Source organism: Ipomoea nil, unplaced genomic scaffold (genome assembly GCF_001879475.1).
Source record: "Ipomoea nil cultivar Tokyo-kokei standard unplaced genomic scaffold, Asagao_1.1 scaffold1509, whole genome shotgun sequence".
Taxonomy (NCBI): Eukaryota; Viridiplantae; Streptophyta; class Magnoliopsida; order Solanales; family Convolvulaceae; genus Ipomoea; species Ipomoea nil.
The window spans coordinates 3,372,127-3,393,368 of record NW_017617937.1 but is presented as its reverse complement, the minus strand read 5'-3'; the positions used below and the strand labels follow the sequence as shown (position 1 = coordinate 3,393,368).

The 21,242-nt window shown below is 35.8% G+C and overlaps 4 protein-coding genes across 4 annotated transcripts; 3 read left to right on the top strand and 1 right to left on the bottom strand.

Annotated features, from left to right (window-relative positions):
• The first annotated feature begins 1,327 nt into the window (after positions 1-1,327).
• On the top strand, positions 1,328-5,514 carry LOC109189112 (WEB family protein At5g16730, chloroplastic-like). Its single transcript, XM_019339854.1, has 3 exons — positions 1,328-1,816; positions 2,217-2,415; positions 2,911-5,514. Exons 1-3 carry the CDS (start codon positions 1,800-1,802, stop codon positions 5,179-5,181), a joined length of 2,487 nt encoding a protein of 828 aa, XP_019195399.1. The 5' UTR covers positions 1,328-1,799; the 3' UTR covers positions 5,182-5,514.
• Positions 5,515-7,524: 2,010 nt separating this feature from the next.
• LOC109189113 lies at positions 7,525-11,496 on the top strand. Its single transcript, XM_019339855.1, has 7 exons — positions 7,525-7,762; positions 7,877-7,978; positions 8,208-8,322; positions 8,693-8,808; positions 9,326-9,514; positions 10,314-10,456; positions 11,174-11,496. The coding sequence occupies exons 1-7, from the start codon at positions 7,641-7,643 to the stop codon at positions 11,353-11,355; spliced, it is 969 nt and encodes a 322-aa protein (XP_019195400.1). The 5' UTR covers positions 7,525-7,640; the 3' UTR covers positions 11,356-11,496.
• Positions 11,497-16,476: 4,980 nt separating this feature from the next.
• Positions 16,477-17,352, top strand: LOC109188851 (B3 domain-containing protein At1g05920-like). The gene has a single exon (XM_019339485.1). The coding sequence runs from the start codon at positions 16,477-16,479 to the stop codon at positions 17,350-17,352; it is 876 nt and encodes a 291-aa protein (XP_019195030.1).
• Positions 17,353-17,436: 84 nt separating this feature from the next.
• On the bottom strand, positions 17,437-20,903 carry LOC109188760. Its single transcript, XM_019339368.1, has 12 exons — positions 20,607-20,903; positions 20,412-20,519; positions 20,129-20,186; positions 19,954-20,034; positions 19,777-19,848; positions 19,413-19,660; positions 19,220-19,291; positions 18,751-18,867; positions 18,586-18,667; positions 18,394-18,440; positions 17,848-17,929; positions 17,437-17,719 (listed from the first exon to the last, which is right to left on the bottom strand). The coding sequence occupies exons 1-12, from the start codon at positions 20,816-20,818 to the stop codon at positions 17,636-17,638; spliced, it is 1,263 nt and encodes a 420-aa protein (XP_019194913.1). The 5' UTR covers positions 20,819-20,903; the 3' UTR covers positions 17,437-17,635.
• Between the last annotated feature and the right edge of the window lie 339 nt (positions 20,904-21,242).

The window sequence follows — 21,242 nt, the reverse complement described above, 5'->3', positions numbered from 1 at the left end:
TTTCTCTTCCCAGATTTGACCCACAACCGGATTATCTCATCTCTCATCTGTACCCTGTCGTACACTTTCAGATGCTATTAATATAATAATATCATATTAACTGCATTAGTACCCCAATTTTGACCACTTATCCAATACAACATGTGAGAAGAGACCAATGTTCTAATCTCGGCGGTGGCGTGTGAAAATTATGTTTAAAGTGGACAGATTTTTTGTGCCTACCCGCATTTGGCTCTATTCACTGAACCAGGCGAGTCACCGTGATTTACATCCTCCCAAATACTCTGTTGGGTCTAGGTGTGGGGCCCTTACAGGGCGTTTGGTTGGAGGGGGGAATTATGTGGGAAAGGAATTGTAATTCCATGGGAGTTGAATTACTGGGAATAAAGTGAGAATTTAAATTCCAGTGTTTGGTTGACAGGAATATAATTACTGGGAATTTCAATTCCAATGTTTGGTATACATGGGAATTGAAAGGGAATAAGTAGTATAAAGTCAAAAATGTCCATTATTGTTGTTAGACATTAATTTTAGGTTAAAAAAGGAATGAGTAATTTTGACTCATCACTATCTTTTTTTCCCAGGAATTAAAATACCAGGGGAGACATGGGATTTTAATTCCATGGAATTACAATTCCCTCCAACCAAACTACGGAATTTAATGGCCTTTGGAATTAGGTGGGAATTAAGTGGGAAGGGAATTTAAAATCCCTCCAACCAAACACCCTGTTAGGGTTGGGGATTCAACCTTTTGGAAGAAGAGAATATATAAATAATGGTAACACGGTAGTTCAACAGACAGTGTCAAATGTCAGTGTACACAAAAGATCTGTTCATGTTATTAATAAATAATGTTAGATTACCTGCATTAATACCCCGATTTTGTCGAGTTGATAAGGTTTAAAAACTGTTTTTCTTATCAGTTTTATCTTTGTTTTGACAGGGTGATAGGATTTTAAAATTTATTGATTTCGATTGAGGATTGATTTTTTAAAGTGACGACGGTAGAGGAAATTCCGTATCCACTTTCTGAATGGATTAAATCTGGCATTGTAATTCTAGCAAGTTAAGGAATATTAGTTTAGGTTGTCTATAGTTAACCGATTAATTATTAAGTTAACAGTTTGACTAATTTAGCTGGAGTTGTCTTCGAATTAAGATATTAAGACCTAACAGCTTGGAAGGTGGTGGCTAATGCAGTTGTAAGGTAACAGTTGAGGAAATGATAGATTTTTGCATGTGTGTCAAAGATTGGGTTTTTAATTGTTTTGTCCAGTTTATTTAGACATTGATATTAAGATTGGGGTTTATGATAATATATATTAAGTGGGTGTGTAATAATCAAGAAAAAGAAGACATCCATTTTATACAATTTGTGTTGGGTTCTATTTTACTGCCGCCTATTCTGTTGCTGGTTGAGAGAGAGAAAGGGAGAGAGAGAGAGAGAAGACTGAAGCTGCAGGATCCCCACTTCAAATGATTTTCTCTGTAAATTCTTCTTCCCCATCAATTCTCTGCATCTGCTCTTTGTAGATACTTCTGCTACTATACCAATTCTATTTCTTGTACTACAACCTTTATACAGCAGCTGACATTCACCCCCCACCAACACATACATATCCATACACCTATATATCACACAGCAATCTGATGAAACTGTGTGTTCTGAGAGATTTCCTTTCTGTTTCACAACAATGGCAGCCTGACAATGCTTGAGATTTTAGCATAAAACACCCCATTTCCTCTTTCCTCTCTCATCTACTGCTAATAAGCAACTATCTGCTTCCCCACCAGGCACCATGTCCACCAAATCCAAGTATGTAACTTTACTTTTTCTTTCTTTTTTCTGATTTTTCAGATCTGGTTTGCATGTTATTTACTTTGCCCTGCTTATCTTTCTTGTTTTTGTTACACATTATGAGCATATGCATACTGGGTTGTGTTTTGTTGGGAGCTGGAGTTGTTGTTTTGGATCTGATGCTTTTCACTCCCATTTGCCCCAATTTTCTTGGTCTTTCTTTTAATGATGTTTGCTGTAATTAAGGGCCAAGAATTATGCTTGGGAGGCTGAATTTGAGTAAAAAGCTTCCATCTTTGGATGAGATAGAAGATTGTTTGTTTGCATTTCTATGTTTAGGGTGGATCATTGCAGCAGGATAGTAATGAATGGGGTTTGGTTGTTTTCTGATTATGGTTTTTGTTTGAACTTGCACCAGATCTACACTGCCAGAAACCCCTAAGAGCAAAACATCACCTGCAACTCCTAGGGCTACTAGTAAAGTGAGCAGAGGAGCAACTAAATTTGATGGCGATTCGCCTTCGCAGAACTTGCGCTCTTCGGTCGATCAGTCTCCAAGATCTGCAGCTCCAAAGCCTTCTGTGGGAAGGTCCACTAAGCTTGGCACTCCACCTGATGTTAGTGCAGTGAATCCAACTAATAAGTGTTGTTTATTCCACTGCATTTTCATGGATATATTTAAATACTTCCCATGTTTTTTGTCTCTTTTCTTGGTGTTTTTTTGGCTCCGGGGTGCCACGCTGCAACTAATATATGGTTGTGATCCCAGATTCCCTGCAAAGGGTTCATGTGTTTTTTGGATTTTGGTGTTCAAACTATAATTTAACATTAATCTCAAAACCAATAATTTGCATTATCTACTAGTGAAGCCAATGACCTTCTGGTCTAGTGGCACCAAGTTGTTCTTCCATATAGGAGGTTGTGGATTCGAGCCTCCACTGTGCTTCAGTAGGCTGAGAAAGTAGTTATGAACAGATACTGCATTGTAACAGAGTCAGTAGTACTCAAAAAAAATTATGATTTCTGGTTGCTATTGCATTTATGACTTGATGAGACTTTTTGTGGAAGTTATATGTTGATCTGAACTGCGGTTGGGTTTTGGTTTCTCTCAGAAAAAGCCGGCTCGTGTGTTGAAGCCATCGGAGTTACAGACAGAACTGAATCTTGCTCAGGAAGATCTTAAGAAGGCGAAGGAGAAGTTGGCTTCGGTTGAGAAGGAGAAAACTCGGGCTCTCGATGATTTGAAGGAAGCGAAGAAGTTGGCTGAGGAAGCGAACGAGAAGCTCAGAGAGGCATTGATAGCTCAAAAGCGGGCTGAAGATGACTCCGAGATTGAGAAGTTTCGCACTGTTGAGATAGAGCAAGCTGGGATCGAAGCGGCTCAGAAGAAGGAAGAGGAATGGCAGAAAGAGATCGAGGCGGTGAGGAGCCAACACGCTTTGGACGTGGCTTCTCTTCTCTCGGCCACTCAGGAGCTGCAACGGGTGAAGCAAGAGCTTGCCATGACTTGTGACGCTAAGAACCAGGCGCTCGCCCACGCTGATGATGCCACTAAGATTGCTGAAATTCATGCTGGGAAAGTCGAGATTCTTTCTTCCGAACTCATCCGAGTTAAGTCCATGCTCGATTCCCGGGTAGAGAGCGAGTCCACTGAGAAGAATCAGCTAGTGGAGGAGCTGAATCTCGAGATAGAGACTCTGAGGAAAGAACTCGAGATGGCAAGAAGTTATGAAGTGAAAATGATGGAAAAAGAGGCTGTCTTAGAACAATGTAAAGTCGATTTGGAGGCTGCAGAAATGGCTGCATCTTATGCACATAATCTCGTCCAGGAATGGAAGAAAAGAGTCGAGGATTTAGAGTTTCAGACTTCAGAAGCACAAAGAACTGAGAGGTCTGCATCCGAATCTCTGGAATCCGCCATGAAAGAACTGGAAGGCAGAAACGATTTGCTGCACGATGCAGAAACCGAGATTGCATCTCTCAAAGAGAAGCTGGGCTTACTGGAGTTCTCGGTTGACAGGCAAAAAGGAGAACTTGAGGAATCAGAATGCCATCTTAAGATGGCCCGGGAAGAGGCTTCAAAAATGGCTGAGAAAGTCGAATCCCTTAGCTCTGAGCTGGAAACCGTAAAAGAGGATAAAATCCAGGCTTTAAATAATGAAAAACTCGCAGCTAACAGTGTAGAACAACTGCTTGAAGAGAAGAACAAACTTCTTGATGAATTGAAAAGTTCGAGGGAGGAAGAAGAAAAAAACAAGAAAGCGATGGAAAGTTTGACCTCAGCTTTGCACGAAGTTTCTTCAGAAGCAAGAGAAGCCAAAGAGAAGCTGTTGTCTAGCCAAGCTGAAACCGGGAATTATGAAACACAGATAGAAGATCTGAAGCAGGTACTAAAAACCACAAACGAGAGGCACGAGAACATGCTTGGTGAAGCAAAGCAAGAAATTGATCTTCTTACTAACTCCGTCGAGCAGTCTAAGCAAGATTACGAGACGTTGAAGGCCGAGCAGGAGGAAAAGGAGCGTGATTTGATGAACTGTGTTGTGAAAACCGAGGAAGCAAATTCATCAATGGAGAAAGAAATCAATAGGCTCGTAAACTCGTTAAAAGAGGCACAAGAAGATGCTTCCAATGCAAGGGAAGCCGAAGCTCGTTTGCAAAATTCCCTGAAAGAAACAGACTCCGAGGTCGTTTATCTAAAGGAGGTTCTGGGCGAGGCAAAGGCCGAGAGCATGAAGCTGAAAGAGTCTCTAATGGACAAAGAAAACGAACTGCAAAACTTTCTTCAGGAGAACGAGGAACTCCGAAGTAGAGAGGCCTCAGCATTGAAGAAGATCGAGGAATTGTCCAAGATGCTCGAAGAAGCTTTGGCCAAAAAGCAAGCTGAAGAAAACGGAGGGCTTACAGACAATGAAAAAGATTCTGATATGCTCCCCCTCCCGAAATCCCCTGAACAAAATGGTGTCAAAGATGAAAATCCTAAGATGGAACTCCCGCCTTATCAGCCCTCAATAATGGAAGAATTTAAAGAAGTGAATAACAACGACTCGAGTGATAATCCCAAAGAGAATGCTATTGAAGCCAAAGATGAAGAAAGCAAGAACGAAGAAAAAGAAGAAAGCAAGATCGAAGAGAAGCAAGCTAATGATTCTGTAGAAGCTGAGTTTAAGTTTGTGGAGAAAGACTCGTCTCCAGAAAGAGAGGCCGAGGCAAAGGAAGAAGTCCATGAGAACTATGAGCAGCCAAACGGGGTATCTTCAATAGAAAAGCACGAGAATGGAAACACCTCTCCTGTAAAGCCACAAAGCCTGAAGAAGAAGAAGCCTCTGCTAAGTAAATTCGGAAGCCTACTTAAGAAGAAAGGCGCTGTCAGCCAGAAGTAAAACAAAACACCCACTCATCTACCGGTTTATACCTGACCTGTAGAGATATATTTAGATCAGATATTGGGACCGAAACCGTTTGCTTGATGATTTTTGCTGCTTAATTCCTTTTTGTTTCCTAATAGGCGTTAAATATGAAAAGAAGTTGTGTATCATCATCTTTAGTTGGTTTTGTTTTTCTTCTTCTTCCCCTCTGTCTCCTTTTTGACAGCCTGTTTCTCACTATGACAGTCATTGTGGTTATTTAACCTTTTTGTATCAGTGTCTAAATGCTTGAAACTAAAGAAATGTAATACTTCTTACATCTGCTTAATATGGATTTGATATGGCCTATTACTTCTGTTATAGTGATGCTGTTTGATATGGTCACAATTTTTTATTTTGCAAAACCAATTGGCAGACTTTTGATCCCAAAGAACCATTTCTGTTGGCAACTATTTTGGAGTAGCAGTTCATGGATGACCCTATTTGGTAAAATAGTTAGCTTATCAGCCAATTTTAATTTATTTGACTACTATTAATTGTTTGACTTGGTTAAAAAATCAATATAAGTATTTGGTTAATCAGCTTTTTGTAACTCCAAAATGCTAAAATTCAAAAAACTGCTCAAAACAACTTTTTCAATTAGCTTTTTTGAGAAAATAAACTATATCAAACAGCTAATTTACAAATACCTTTTTACAATCAACTAATGTTATCAACTAGTTATACCCTCTAATTAACACAATAAGCTATCAGCTAACAACCATTTACTAAACAAAGTCTAGGCTAATATTATCAACTAATTATACATTCTAATTAACCCAATAAGCTACCAGCTAACAACCATTTACTAACCAGGCCTAAGAATTGACATTGTGGTTAGCTCTTATCAAGTTACCTGAATAGAGGAATATCTGTATAATCTAAACCAATCTACAGTGGAGGGTGAGAATCTTATAGTAAACATTGTAGGATATGGATATAACATGTAGCAAACCATATCATGATTATCACTAATTAACAATATTTTATGTTGAGTGTTCTTTGAATTTTACTATAAAATGTTGTTGTTTTTTTTTTTTAATCAGCCATGAATCGCACCGTCTTCTCTCTGTTTCCATCAGTTTCTATTTTCATTTTATTTCTCATAAACTGCTTAGCGCGAAAAATATAAGTAGTATCTTAAATGCAGGTAATGTACAGCGTTACTATGACCGGTTCTCTGCTTAATTTGTGCACTGCTGAATTGGAATTATATTACAAAGGTAATTAAGTAATTAAGCTAATAAATGGGGAAAATAATAATAAACTAAAGAGATAAATTACAAATAAACCACTAAACTATTTGAGAAATAGCAATTAAGCTATCGAACTCAAATAATCCTAAATAAGTCATTGAATTCGAAAAAAATTATAATTAAAATTTTTAACAGGTTAACTAAAGGTTTTTGAAGATCGAATTGTCAAATATTTTATTTTATTCATTTATTTACTATTATTATAATCCACCTAGATAGTAATATATTTTAAAGTAATTATAATCAAAATAATTTTGTGGTGTTGAGATCTAATTTATTTATTTATTTAAAAAAATAATAAATAAATAAACCAGATCCCGACAGGACAAAACTATTTTGAATAGAGAAAATAGTCAAACAAGCCCCTAAACTTTACTTCAAAGGTCAATTAGGTCCCTAAACTTTACAAAAGTACAATTAAATCCTCAAACATGTCAAATTGAATCAATGAAACCCAAAAACCAGTAAATGACATATTATTACAAGTCATTTCAATTCCGGCGCCCGGCGACAAAATCCTGCCGTCCGGTCGTCTTCACTGGAGAAGACGACCGGACGGCCGCCTTCTCCAATAGAGAAGAACGACCAGATCTGGTCGTCTTCTCCGGTGGAAGACTACCGGACGACCGGATTTTGTCGCCGGAATTGACATGACCTGTAATAACAGGTTATTTATTGGGTTTTGGGCATCATTGACCTAATTTGACATGTTTGAATGTTTAATTGTAATTTTGCAAAGTTTAAGAGCCTAATTGACTTTTAGGATAAAGTTTAGAGGTCTATTTGATCATTTTCTCTTTTGATTATAATTACAATGATAATAATAATAATAAGTAAAAAAAGTAAATAAAAAAAAACATTTAACAATTCAATCAGTAAAAATCTGAAGTTAAACATGTTAAAACTGGTTTAAAAAAAAAATTGTCGTGTTCAGTTAGTTCAGAGGCTTATTTAAGATTATTTAAATTCAATGACTTTTTATCTTAAACTAAAAGCTAGGCAGTAGGCCATCCAAAACCCCAAAACACAAACAAACAAAATACTGTGCTTTCCTTAATAATTGGGATGATAAGGATCACACTTCATAGTTCGAAACCGGCAAACCAAGCTACGGAAGAGTTCATCCTTGTTAAAAGGATCATCGATCGCCGACGGCGGGAGCAACAACAGTGAGAAATTATGTGGTTTGAGCTGATCATCGGAATCATCATCTTCCAATTGCTCCGTCGCTTCTTCTCCAACGGCGACGATCTCGATGTGGGGACCTACCCTGCCAACGCCATTTTCTCCGTGGCCAAACGGTAATTTCTCTCTCTTTTCCGGCAATCGGTCACTTTGCTCATCCATTCACTACTGCTTGACTGGTTAAAAATTTTGGTAGTGAGTAGTGACTAGTGAGTTCCGCTTGATTCTAGGTTGGAACAGCTTTACGGTGGTAAGGCTTATGTTGGCCTCCGAATTCCAGACGCCGATTCCGGATCTCCCCAGAATATTGATATTGTTCTCGTCACTCAACGGTGCTTTTTCTATTTTTCCTCATTTTCTAGTTAAACTCTCTATTTTACATGCTCTGTTACACTTGCCTAGCTGGTAGTAAATTTACTTCAGAGATTATGTGATTGTTAATAAAGGTTTGCCATTAAAAAATTGCAAACATAAATAGTTTATGACTTTATTAAATACATGTTTTATTATTTGCTTTTGGGTTCCTTCTATTTTCTGCTGAAATGTTTGCATAATTTCCAGAGAAGCTGCTGTAATATCTGTGAAGAATGTATCGGGATTTGTATCTGTTGATAAAGATGGAAATTGGGATTGCATTGGTGGAGATAAGGACAAGACAGAGCGTCTTCCAGATCCTGTAAGTTGCAAATCATTTCTGGTTATCATCTCAGTGCTATTAAATTCAACATCATTTGATATCTGGATGATGCCATAACCTGATGAAGTTAATGATCATTTCATTCATTTGCCATGCTTCTTTATGCTTATGGTCTGTTTCCTGAATCATCTCTACAGAATTAGTTCCTTCTTGCTTTCAAAGTACTTTGCTACTGACCTACTTTATCCCCTACAAGGCCACAAGATCCTGCATCCAGTGTTTCTCGGAAGCTCATTTTTGGAATATATAAGTGCATATTTTCCTAGAATTTTAGTGGGACTCTTCTCTCCCCATTGCTTTGGGGCTTCTCTCAGTCTTCATGTCACTATATCATGTTTTTGAATTTCAGGTAGCTGAAACAAAAGAACTAGTTCCCGTCCTAGAATCATATCTCGAGCGAAGGGGAGTAGCTCTTCCAGAAGGATATTTGTCGTGCAAGGTCATATGTCCAAATCCCAATTTTCGGTATGCATTCAGATGTTCTGGTACACATAAGGTGACTTAATTTAGAGTTCCTATATAATTCATGGGGTGTTGTTAATATGTGCCGGTGATAGTTGGCTTGGATTTTGTCAATGGGCCAAGCATGTTTTCTTGTTGTGAACCTTCCTAGTTTAGACAATGGATGACTATTGCATCTAGGAAAGTTGTCTCCACTCCAATTGATGATGACTAGTAATAAGTTCTATTCTATTTGCTTCATTGGTGGATAAGTGTGTTGCATGAATTGCAGTGGTTTTAGGTTTCCAGGGTGACTAGGAGTATGCTTACATACTCATGAAAGATCATTTGAAATGTTTAAACTAGTGTCTCCAACTTGAGATAGTAAGTTGTACTAGGTAGTTTTGCGCTTTGCTTTTCTATGCATGGTAATATACCTACATCCTTGCGGTATTATGTTGCAAATTTTAATGAAATCTCAGCTTTATGCTCCTGCTGTCTTCACTAGATATTGTTTCTCAGCTTGCTTCCCTTTTCACAGAACCATTCATGCTGACTCTTTTCCTCCTGAGGTGATAACTTATGACCAGTGGATACAGCTAAAGCCTGAAAAAAATAGCTTGCTTTCTGGTTGGATGAAAGGTGCATTTCATGGTGGAAAGAAGGAAATGCAGGAATCAATACATGAGAGCCTTAATTCCATTCTCAGCACAGCTCCAATGTGGGACAGGTCGGTTGTTTGATGTTTGTTCAGTTACATCTTTTATTATTCTTCATCCTTGATGCTTTCTGTAACTGGATCCCCTCTTCCTTTATGTATTATGTAACTGGATGGAGTTGTCCATTTCATTTCTTATGATGATGTATTTGCCAACCTCCAGTCTGCTAGCAAACTAAAAACAGTACACCCTCCACCCCAACCCCAAACAACGCACATGAAAGAAAAAGAGGAACTTAACAGTTGATGTCTTGGAATTTTCCCTTATACTCTTTGAGCAAGTTGAAGTGTTTTTTGGTAACTGCAGGCTTAGGATATTTTTAGTGGTAAGTGGTGAAGATAAGAAATAAGTTGACATCATAATGTCATGATTGTGTGCATTAATAAAGATAGCTCAAAAAATTAGAAGAAGAAGAAGGGAAACTAAACCAAAGAAGGTGATGGAGAACAAGATGCTGGCACACCAGATATGTGCCGGGACAGGGTTGGGGACTTGGGGTTAACAAAGAACTCCAGTCGGAGTTTTTAGTAGCAAGTCTTGAGGATAATTCTGTCATTGTGTTTCCTGGAAATATAAGGCACAGGAAAGGAAACAAAGCTTGTGTTAAAATTGTGGCAGTAGTAAGGGGTCCCTGAGGATAAATACCTTATTTTCTTATTCTTTTTAATATCTTTGACTCTTGTTTTACATTTTTGCTAGTGATTGGGACTTCGTTCTTCATACTATTTGTTCATCAGTAATGCATTTAACAGAACTCAGTTTATTATTATGAATATTTGTTGGTGAAAGTTTTCCATTTGATCTGTGCAGATTGAAGCTTAAAAGTAATAAATCTGTCCTAGGAGAGTTTCTGGAATTCAAAGGAGATAAGGATGATATTTTGGAATTAAGAAATATCAAGAGATCAAAAGTTAGTGGGCTGACTACCCAAAAGACAAGCATGTTTGGTTTAGGTAAGTTTTCATCATCTTTGGCTTCTTGTTGTATGTCACTGATAGTATTCTTTCTTGAAGATGTTGCCATTTGGACTAGGTATCTGGAGTGTTTATATGTCCAAATCTGAGTATTTTAATTGCAATCTTCTAGCATGTCGTATAGGCTTGCTCTTTTCCAGTCAAGAAGAGTTCAAATAATGATCTGAGATTTACCTTTTCCCTTCTCCTATCATTGTGTTATTAGCAGTGTCTTTAGGTGGAATGGAAAAAGTATGCCGATAAGAGCAGATTTTTAACTTAGTCAATGGTTTCTGTTTCTTCAGTTGACTTCACTCAAACTTGTATAGTGATCTGGTTAAGCTTTTGTTGCTTTGCTTTATATCTTGATGTAAGTTTTTGGTAGTTGCCCTTTGGTGCCCTTGAATGCAAAATCTCTACCAACACAAAACAAATAAATACATAAAATGCAGATTATTATCTTGAGTATGGATGATAAATGATAATCAATGTCTATATTTTTATATTGTGCAACTTATTTCAGTATAACGTCTTCGAGGCATATGCCCAAAGAGCTTATCTTGTGGTGCACCTCCTCTAGCGTTATTTTTCTTGAATGTTTTGGATCTTTCACACGTCATTTCTGGCGGGCTGATATTTCCTATTTGTGTTTCTGCTATCTTTTGCAATTATGCCTTTTGCCGTGTTCTCACAAAACTTCTTCTACTCGAGATGCAGCTCATTCAAAACTTCAAGTTCTTTACAGCCCTCGAGATTATCACGGTGAAGGAGCTTCAGGTTCTGAGTGGAACGAAGTTTGTGTTCGATCTAGCACAGAGGTCGTGTTTCAGCCCCAAGGCTCCAGTAAAGTGCGCAAATATAAGTTGTCCTCCATAATTTCCTTGTCACTCAGTGCCTGAGGGTTCTCTCCTCTTTGTTCTCCCTTTGTATAAATGCTGGGCGTAAGCTTTACCGACAATGTAAAACTATTAGAACGCCTATTTGTAGCAAAATTTACTTGTGGAAATGCACTGATTCATGAATGTCAATGCAAAAACAAATGAAGGGCAAAAAGTAGGAGGAAATAACTTGCCCACAAAGGCAAAATTTCCTTGTCCGAAAGGGCCTCACAACAGGATAGCGGAGGGATACATCACAGCGATTTAGCGGTAAATTAAGTGGCTACAAGGAGTTAACTACATTGTGTGTAGTTCTTACACTAGACTAAAGCTTGATCATGTATTCTTGTCCACAATCTATCACCTAAGAACTAACTACACGGTAGGATGAGAAATACTTAGATGTATTGATAGTATAATACAATCACAACAAGTACATCCATAATATTGAATGAATTAACGATAAATACTTAGAGCATTTTCATCAATTATATATATATATATATATATATATATATATATATATATATATATATATAGAGTAAGGTTCAGGTGTGGCGGGTGTTTGGAAATAGGTTGATGTAGTAAATCAAGAAGTCTAAACATTATATACATTTATTTATTTACAACAATCAACTTTTTTTGAACTTGTAAATAAATAATTTAAACTGGTGTTTCCTTCATAATTTTTCTTTTAAATATATATCTTAACCTTTACTGCTTGTTTAATTATTTATTGGTGTTGTAAAAAAAAAAATAGTAATATACTACACACATTCTTGATTTTTTAGAATAATTTTATCCGCTTATGTCTTATTAGTGTAACACATATCACTTTGTATAGAAAAAAAAAAACACGTAAGACCGCAATTATATTGCACATTGGGAGAGTATATTGCCAAATGTCTTGATATTTTATTGTATCTAGACATTTAGAGGGCAAAAAAAAAAAAAAAACACAAGTAATCTTCACAGATGACCTGTGGGCAAATAGGCAATGCCACTAGTAAATAAATGTATATAATTCGGAAGTCGATAAACAGGTTTGGAAAGGTATTACTTTAGCAACCAATGGGCTTACTCTAACCCACCTTTGTTTTGCAGATGACATGGTGCTATTCACGGAAGCTACAATGTCACAGGTTGAGGTAGTGAAAGATTGTCCGGATAGATTCTGTACGGCATTGGGTCAGAAGATTAGCCTAGGCAAGTCCCAGGTTTATTTCTCTAAGAACACTGAGCCGGGTTTTGCAGAGAATATAGCAAGGCGTCTGGGCATTGAAAGAACAACGAATTTGAGGAACTACCTGGGAGTGCCGGCGATCCATGGCCGGGTCACCTGTGATACCTATTCCGGTTTGTTTACCAGGCTTGCGGGACATCTTCACAGATGACCTGTGGGCAAAAAAGTTTATTGTTGTAAATAAATAAATGTATATAATGTTTAAACTTCTTGATTACTAAATTCAAACCATTTATCTAGTAAATGTAAAGATTGAAAATAAACAAAACTTTGTAATATTTATGAAAATGACCAGCTCATTTTAAAAATTGTAATATTTATGAAAATAACCCTATTCATTTTTTACTTGAGTTCTCATCCATCAAATCTTGCAGATCAACGGTTTGAATTTGTCCACAAGTTCTCATATAGGGAGTGGTTCTCATATGATTAGGATTTTATACAATGACATTTCGATCTTCAATTATGGATGTTTTCAAAAAAAATAAACATAAAAAATATAACAGTTCAACCTACTTTGTATAAAAAAGATTGAAATGTCCTTATATTTTACGATATTTCAACGATTTTGATGATGAGGGACTAAAAAAAGGTTATGACACAATAATACTAGGACCAAATGAAGATGTTCTAATAAAAAAGGACTAAAAGTGAATTGTCACCTATAAATCTAGGATAAAAAATGAAATTAACTCATTTACAATAATATATACTTGTCTGAGTATAAATCATAGAATTGAAATAAACTTTTCTTTTCCTAGGTATAACAAAATTAAATTAGGAAACTAATAACTGTAATTATAAATTTTATAGTTAATTAATGGTAGAAATCCTAGATCTAACAAAATTACAAAACTAAACGTCTAAACTGTTATCATAAATTTATATAATTCAACTTTACTCTCAAGTTTTTTTACGTCAATCTTTCACTGAGTTATTAGCTAACTTGTTTAACTACTATTAATTAATTGTTTAACTTCGTTAAACAACAAATGTAATTGTTTGATTAATTAATAGTAGTCTAATCAGGCAGCCTTGACAAGAGCCAACCACAATTTTTCGCCAACTTGAATAATAGCCTTATAGCCCAGACTTGAACGATCATCATCCCTTCTTTAAGTTGGTTTCTTTCTTTAATTTGATTCCATTCCAGGTTTTGGTTATAACGTAGGAAATGCTACTGCTGCCATTTGGCTTTCTCATTTCTCACATTAGAAAGCTCACTCGACTTGTTTCTAGCGATAAGATGGCTCAATAATAATCATTACATTATTCAAAGATCCCACATTCGTGCCATCGTGAGAAGAAAGTAGTCTCTCCTCATCATCGTTCAGAAACTTGACATCACCACTTAGTTGTTTGGTGGTGGGTATGGAAAGTCGATTTTGGATTTTTTGCTACATTGTTCAAGTTTTTCAGGATTCAGTGTACACAGTTCAGCCAATAAGTCTAAACCACTATAATTCTCAGGAAGCTGAATATATATAGTCTCCATCGAAAAACAACTTCAACACCGTCTTCACCATCGTTTACACTTCCATTAATTCAACCAAAAAATAAAAATCGTCAAAACACAATATATTATATTAACATTTTGAATGACAATCACAACACATAAAATAAATGAATTAAAATTGGAAATTATGCAACTGAGCATACAAGAAAACACTTAAACTAATTAAGGTAATTACATTTACCTAACGTTGTTACTTAGAGACAACTAAGTGCGAATCTTGAAACAATTCAATAAAGACTGAAGTTGCAAAGACATGATAATAATGGGATGTTTGGTAAATAGTAGTTAACTGATTAAGTTAGTGAGTTTGACTAGCTGATTGTAGAAATATATTTGATAAATTAGTTGTTAGCGGTTAACTGATTACATGCAAAATAACTTTATCCAAAAACTAATAAAAAAAAATTGCTTTGAACAACTTTTTGAATTTTAACGTTTTGAAACAATATATATATATATATATATATATATATATATATATATATATATATATATATATATATATATATATATATATATATATATATATATATATATGTTCATGTGAGGTCAGGTCTTTCCGTGCGGTCAGTGCGGCATACACCATTAGGTATGCATAAATGCATCATACAGTGTTCGAAAATACACCAGAATGAAATGCCAAAAAATGCACCACACACAAAAAAATACACTACACATATAGTGTATTTACGAACACTGTGTGGTGCATTTATGCATACCTAATGGTGTATGCCGCACTAACCGCACGGGAAGACCTGACTTCACAAGAACCTGACTCTATATGTGCACAACAGAACTAGAAAATGTTTGAGTTCTCAAACCAAACTGAATCGGAAGTATTTCATATTAAATCAAAAACTAAAATTTGAAATTGAATAGTTTTATTTTTTTCAAAAAAAAAAATAGAAATGCCGACCCCTAAATTTAACAATTTAATATATGTTGTATTTATTATTTAAACAAAATTTAAAAGAACCTTTCTCAAAACAAAACAAAACAAAATTTAAAAGAACTTGTATATCTTAGTGTAAATCAAATTGTATTACTATTCGACTCCAATCAGATTTGCTTAGCTCCGATAAAATAGGGATTATAATCTTACTTTCTAAATATCAGGGGGCTTCATTCATTACACAGTTATTAACGTTAGTAGCAAGAAATTCGGAGGTAGAGATATATTATTACATTAAAAAAAAACAAAATAAATTAAATCTAATTAATCATACATTCATACTACAACTATGCTATTGTTATAAATATATGTAATCCTACTCAGACTCAAATTTTTTACAATATTCTCTCGGTGTTATCATCTCTCTAAAGTAACATTAGGTAAATTATTTTAACTTTTTTCTTAATGTTTAAAGTTTCTCTTGTTTGTTCATCATCGTCTTGTTTCCTGATTTTTTATTTTAATTTTTTTCGAGTTTTGAAGTTGTATTGTTCTGGTTTCCTTTGTTGGGTTCGATCGATCTTCAACAGTTGCATTATAAAGTTTTATTATTTATTAAAAATATTTGGTGACGATTGATGAACATTTTCTGTCTTAACAATTATTATACAAGAGTTATGGTGGATGTAAATATAGTACTTTTACTGATTTTTATAGACCAATGATAGGTAATTAGAAATAAAATATAGGAAAAATGAGGTTTACCCAATGCCAAAGGATAAAACCTTTGACCTTTGGTTAATAAGGGATGAATTCCTTCCACTCAACCATACCCTCAAGTTTAATATTTTTTTATATTGATTACTTTATTATCACTTTCTCTTTATAATTTTAGTAAATTTTCTCATTGAATATTTATTCAGTACACAATATAAATGTGCAATATTTGAAAGTAATTAAAGGTTAAGATGCATATATATATATATATATATATATATATATATATATATATATATATATATATATATATATATATATATATATTTATTTATTTATTTATTTAAAAGAAAAATTATGCACGAAACATTCAAAAATCTTCCGTGTGAGGCATAGTGATGGCGGGAATTTTCTTTAAAAAATTAAGAATCCTAGAACTAATAAAATTAGGAAACTATATTGTTATTATAAAAACAATCCAACTTGACTCTCATGTTTTCTACATCATTCTCTCATTGAGTTATTATTATCATCTCTTTATAACAACTCTCATTAAATTGTTTCAAGATTCACACTTAGTTGTCTCTAAGTAACAACGTTAGGCCAGGTAAATGTAATTACCTTAATTATTAGTTTCTGTTTAAGCTAGGGTTTTCTTGTATGCTCAGTTGTATAATTTCCAATTTTAATTCATTTACTTTATGTGTTGTGATTGTCAATATATTGTGTTTTGACGATTTTTCTTTTTTGGTTGAATTGAAGGAGGTGGAGAAGATGGTGAAGACGGTGTTAAAGTTGCTTCCTGATGGAGACTATATTCAACTTCCTGAGGACTATAGTGGTTTAGACTTATTGGCTGAAGTGTGTACACTGAAACCTGAAAAACTTGAAAGACTTGTTAACGAACAAGTCATTGGACACGTACAACATTGCCCTGATTGTCACATCCTCGAGCCGCCACGGGCATCGTCTTCCGAGGACAAAGGCGATGTTTGCGGAATGGCAGCAGCCATGAAGATGTCGAGAGATTATTCAATTAGCCTGCCGTATTCGGTGTTGAATAGTAACAAGAGAACAAGGCCGTGGGATACAGGTGACGATAACGCTACTAATCAGAAAGAGACGTCGGCGGCGGCAAAGAAGAAAAAGAAACAGAAGATCAAGAAGACCAATCATCATCAAGGCCCGGACCCACCACCCGCCATGCCTATAGATTTCAGGAACAAAATTCTTCAACTTGCAGGACCCAATGCTATGATTTCTGATGAGAAGCTGTTGATTCAAAAGACATTAACCATGAGCGATTTATTGAAAAACCAAAATCGACTTTCCATTCCCACGAAACAACTGAGAGATGTCAAGTTTCTGACCGAAGACGAGGAGAGACTGCTTTCTTCTCGCAATGGCACAAAAGTGGGATCACTGGACGATGTTATGATTATCGAGCCATCGTTAGAAACAAGTCGAGTGAGCTTACGCATGTGGGAGATGAGAAAGGCAAATGGCAACAATAGCATCTCCTGCGTTATCACCAAAACTTGGAATGCAATCAGGGAAAGGCACCATCTTGAAGAAGGGATGATTGTTCAAGTCTGGGCTATTCGAGTTGGCGAAAAATTGTGGTTGGCTCTTGTGAAGCTACCTGATTAGAGTAATGTCTGTATAATCTAAACAAGTCACAGTGAGAATCCTATAGTAAACATTGCCAAAATGTTGTTGTATAGAATCACCTTATTCTCGAACTGTTCTCTGATTGATGATGAATGTATTACAACAGAAGAGTTAAACTGCCACAACAAATTAATTAAGACTTCTCTCGCCAGAAAAAAAAAATGTATTACAGAGAAATTATGAAGTGTATATATAGGTTCAAGTCTGAAAAGGTAGAAAAAGATGTTTGGTTTTACAAACTATTAGCGCTCATAAGTGTACCTCAAAGGAAGGCACCACTCAGGAATCGATGGTTCAGTACAGCTTCTGCAATTGGCCTCTTCCGGAAATCACGATCCAGCATTGCCTGCACCGTGAAAATAAAATGAATAGTTTAGGTATATATATGCAGTTGCTTTCATTTCTCTACTTTAGGTAACTCTATAATCAAAGAAATACAGGTCACTTTTGCTTTTCAAGGTTACCGTTACTAACCTGCAGTAACTCCCACCCAGCACCATTACCAAGATCCAAGAACTTGACAGCTTCTAACAATCGGTCATCAGCTAAACAATACCTGTCAGGACAGGATATAAAACAACCTTCATCCAGCAGAACCCTCATCGATATGTGTGTGTGTGTGTGTGTGTCTACCTAACATCCCTGAAAAATAGAACTTGCAAGAATACTGAGCACTAGAATATTTTGTCAAGTAATTCTTGATGAAAACCTACAATACCATACACAATTAGAAAAATTATTTGAAGATATTGGCAACGCAGGGTAAAAAATATTATTTAATCAGATTTACATATTAAATAATCCTTTTTTTACATGTTTGGCAAAGATTTTGGATTATAAATTGAACACTATTTACTATTTAGCCTATTTAAGTTAAAAATCCTCAAGTAACTTGCAGTTGACTATGGATTAAGAACATCATAATTGTAAACTACTCCGTATAATCACCATCCAAATCATAAGCTTTGCCCAAACATACAAGATGAATTAATAAATCCCAAAATGTAAAAACACTCTTACTCTCTTATAGCTTCAAGATCAAGTTGAAAAGTATTTTCCAGAAGCCTCTGCATGTTAACAATAATAATCACTGAGTTAAGACCACATTTTCCAAATTTGTACATAAATAAATCAGGTAAAAATAACATTCAATTGCATTATGAAAAATAGAAATTGACTAGTCCAGTGGTTAATATGTGAGTTGTGACAGACTCGTAAAGTGAGACTGTCCATGACTCCTGCTTCACAAAATGGAATGAAAGCTAAGTACGCAAAAAGAAGACCAGCTTCATATCTGCAAAATCCAGAAGAACAATGAAGTGAAAAAAGTAATCTGGAAATCGTATTTGATAGCATGGTGGAATTTAGGCCGTTTACATGTCATCGGCGATTCCAAAGGCTCTTTTCTCCATGGGACTATAAGCTCCAGCAGTAGAGGCTCGTCTCCATAGTCCATCTGACAGTATCTGTGGACCTTCTTCAATCTTAGAATATCTGCAAAGGGAAATAGTTCAGCACACTTTTCACCTCTTGTTCAATAATAAATACTAACAGTTAGCGGAGTGTTAATATTTTTCTTCATTACAAATGCTAGCCTCTACCAGTACTAGGTGTCTAGGTGAATGCTTTGTTTTTTTTTTTTTTTTGATGAAGTGATATCATCAAAGCTCTAACTAGTAAACTTATCAATCATAAAACATTCTTGCAATGGTATAGTCTAACTTCCGATAGGTTGTGGAGAAAACAACACTAGCAGAATTGCATTACTAATAGCTGCAAAGAAGACAAGTTTTGGTTAAATTGCTAAATATTTTGATGAATAAAAAACTTTGTTCATAGTTCATACCTAATATCGACTGAAAAGGCTAGATCACGGAGACGTGGAACTAGATAAGCAGCATCTTTCTCAACCAGTGTGCTGCAATTCAAGGAGATTGGACCATATCGTTAAAATGAATTGAGGAGTTGCATGATTAACATTCACAATCCAAAACAAAAAGGAAATGAAGAAGAGAGATAAAAACAGGTGGACAGAATACTTGAGAACAACAGAGGCAGGGCCAAGACTTTGGTGCAATGTCTCATTATCATGCATATAGGATAGGCCTTTCATAGCACCTCGAAGCAACTTTGTAACAAAATATCTTCTACGCTTTATGGTTTCATCATTTTCAAAAGGATTCCAAAATTTCTGTTTTCCTACACCATCACTTTTTGGCATTTTCTCACTTGCAATTCTTGCATAATCAGCAGCAGTATATTTCCCATCATTCCTAAAAGCAAGCCACTGCAGGAAACAGAAGGCATATAAACTTGTGACTATTGTCATTGGACCTACCCCCCCCCCCCCCCCCCAAAAAAAAAAAAAAATTGTGCATACAGCTAAAATAGAAGACAACAAACCTGCTCTCCTGTCTTCATCTCAAATCCTCCAATAAGTATTTGAATATTCTCACAGATGCCTCTATAACTACTCTGTTAAAGTGTGGCATTTCAAATATCTCAGCAGGATACTTAATCATACTCAAATTTAAACCTGCTTGAGTGCTTGCAACTGAAACTAAAGAATTATCGAATTACTTGAAGGGAAGCATGAGCATTCAGCTCATTTGCTGCCATCAAATCAGCTTCAGTACCGCCAACTTGTTTACCTGGATAGACCTGAATGAGAATATTTTTGATAGATTACCAAACATAGCATGCTGGATAACTCCTAATAGAATTTCCCATGTAGAGGATGGCCAAGTATTAGTACCTTAAAAATAACTGGTGTACCTCTAAGTGGACCTTGAGCTACTCTTCCTTCATAAAGTCTGCAAATTCACTGCAGGGGATAGTATCAGCAGCAAGAATAAACTACATTGGAGTAATCAGAAACATTCCTTTACCTGCCCGATTAAGAAATTATCCCTGAACTGCTCATTTCTAACTAAACTTCTTTCATACATACAGGACATTTATGATATTGATCAATTTTATGAACAAAAATATGATATGGTATACATGCTAATTAGTCCAATGGAATGATAAATTATCACCTAATTTTGACATTTCCTTCTCCAACATCCTGGATTCTTAATCGCCCAACATCTTCTGGAGATGATGAACAATATTCCATCCCCATCCCAGCTTGCGGCCCCGAGTAACTGCGAGTTGCATTACGCCTCCACTATTAATCAAGTCAAACAAAAACGAAAATCCACAGAAATTACATGCAGTGGAGACTAACTTACCTGGTGATATTCATGAATCCATAGCTACCGATAAGCCTACCTACTTGGAAAGAATCAGGATCCATGATCAGACTCGCTTTGCAGCGCGAAATGACCCTACCCGGTTTCGCTCTCCTTGGCGGATTCCACTTCAAACCGGTACCACAAAACGGAGAAGACAGAGAAGAAACCCTCAAGCTAAGCATGCAATCAGCTCCGCCGCCGCCTACCATCGTCGGCGATGTGTGCTCTTCCTCTACTGGTAAGATACGCGGTGGCGCCACAGGATAATGAACCTCTCCATTTCATAAGCGCCAATGAATATTAAAATATAAATTAAAAATATAAAATAAGATAAATTTTCAATTAATTATTTTTGCATACAGTTTCGATTCGCACAATTTCGACTTGAACTGCCATGTCAGCAGTACGTACCGACTTAGTTTTTCAGTTTGGCCCCGATATTTGATAAATGAGTTTAAGGTCCCTACAGTTTTAAAAAGTGAAACTTTGACCCTTAAGAGTATAACACAATTACATTTCAATCTTTAAACTTTAAAAAGTGTGGTGTCTTATTGACTTAAAAATGCACAAGTCTTCATACGTCAATGCCCCAAGTCATCTTCGATATGTGCCCACAAGACAAGACAAAACAAT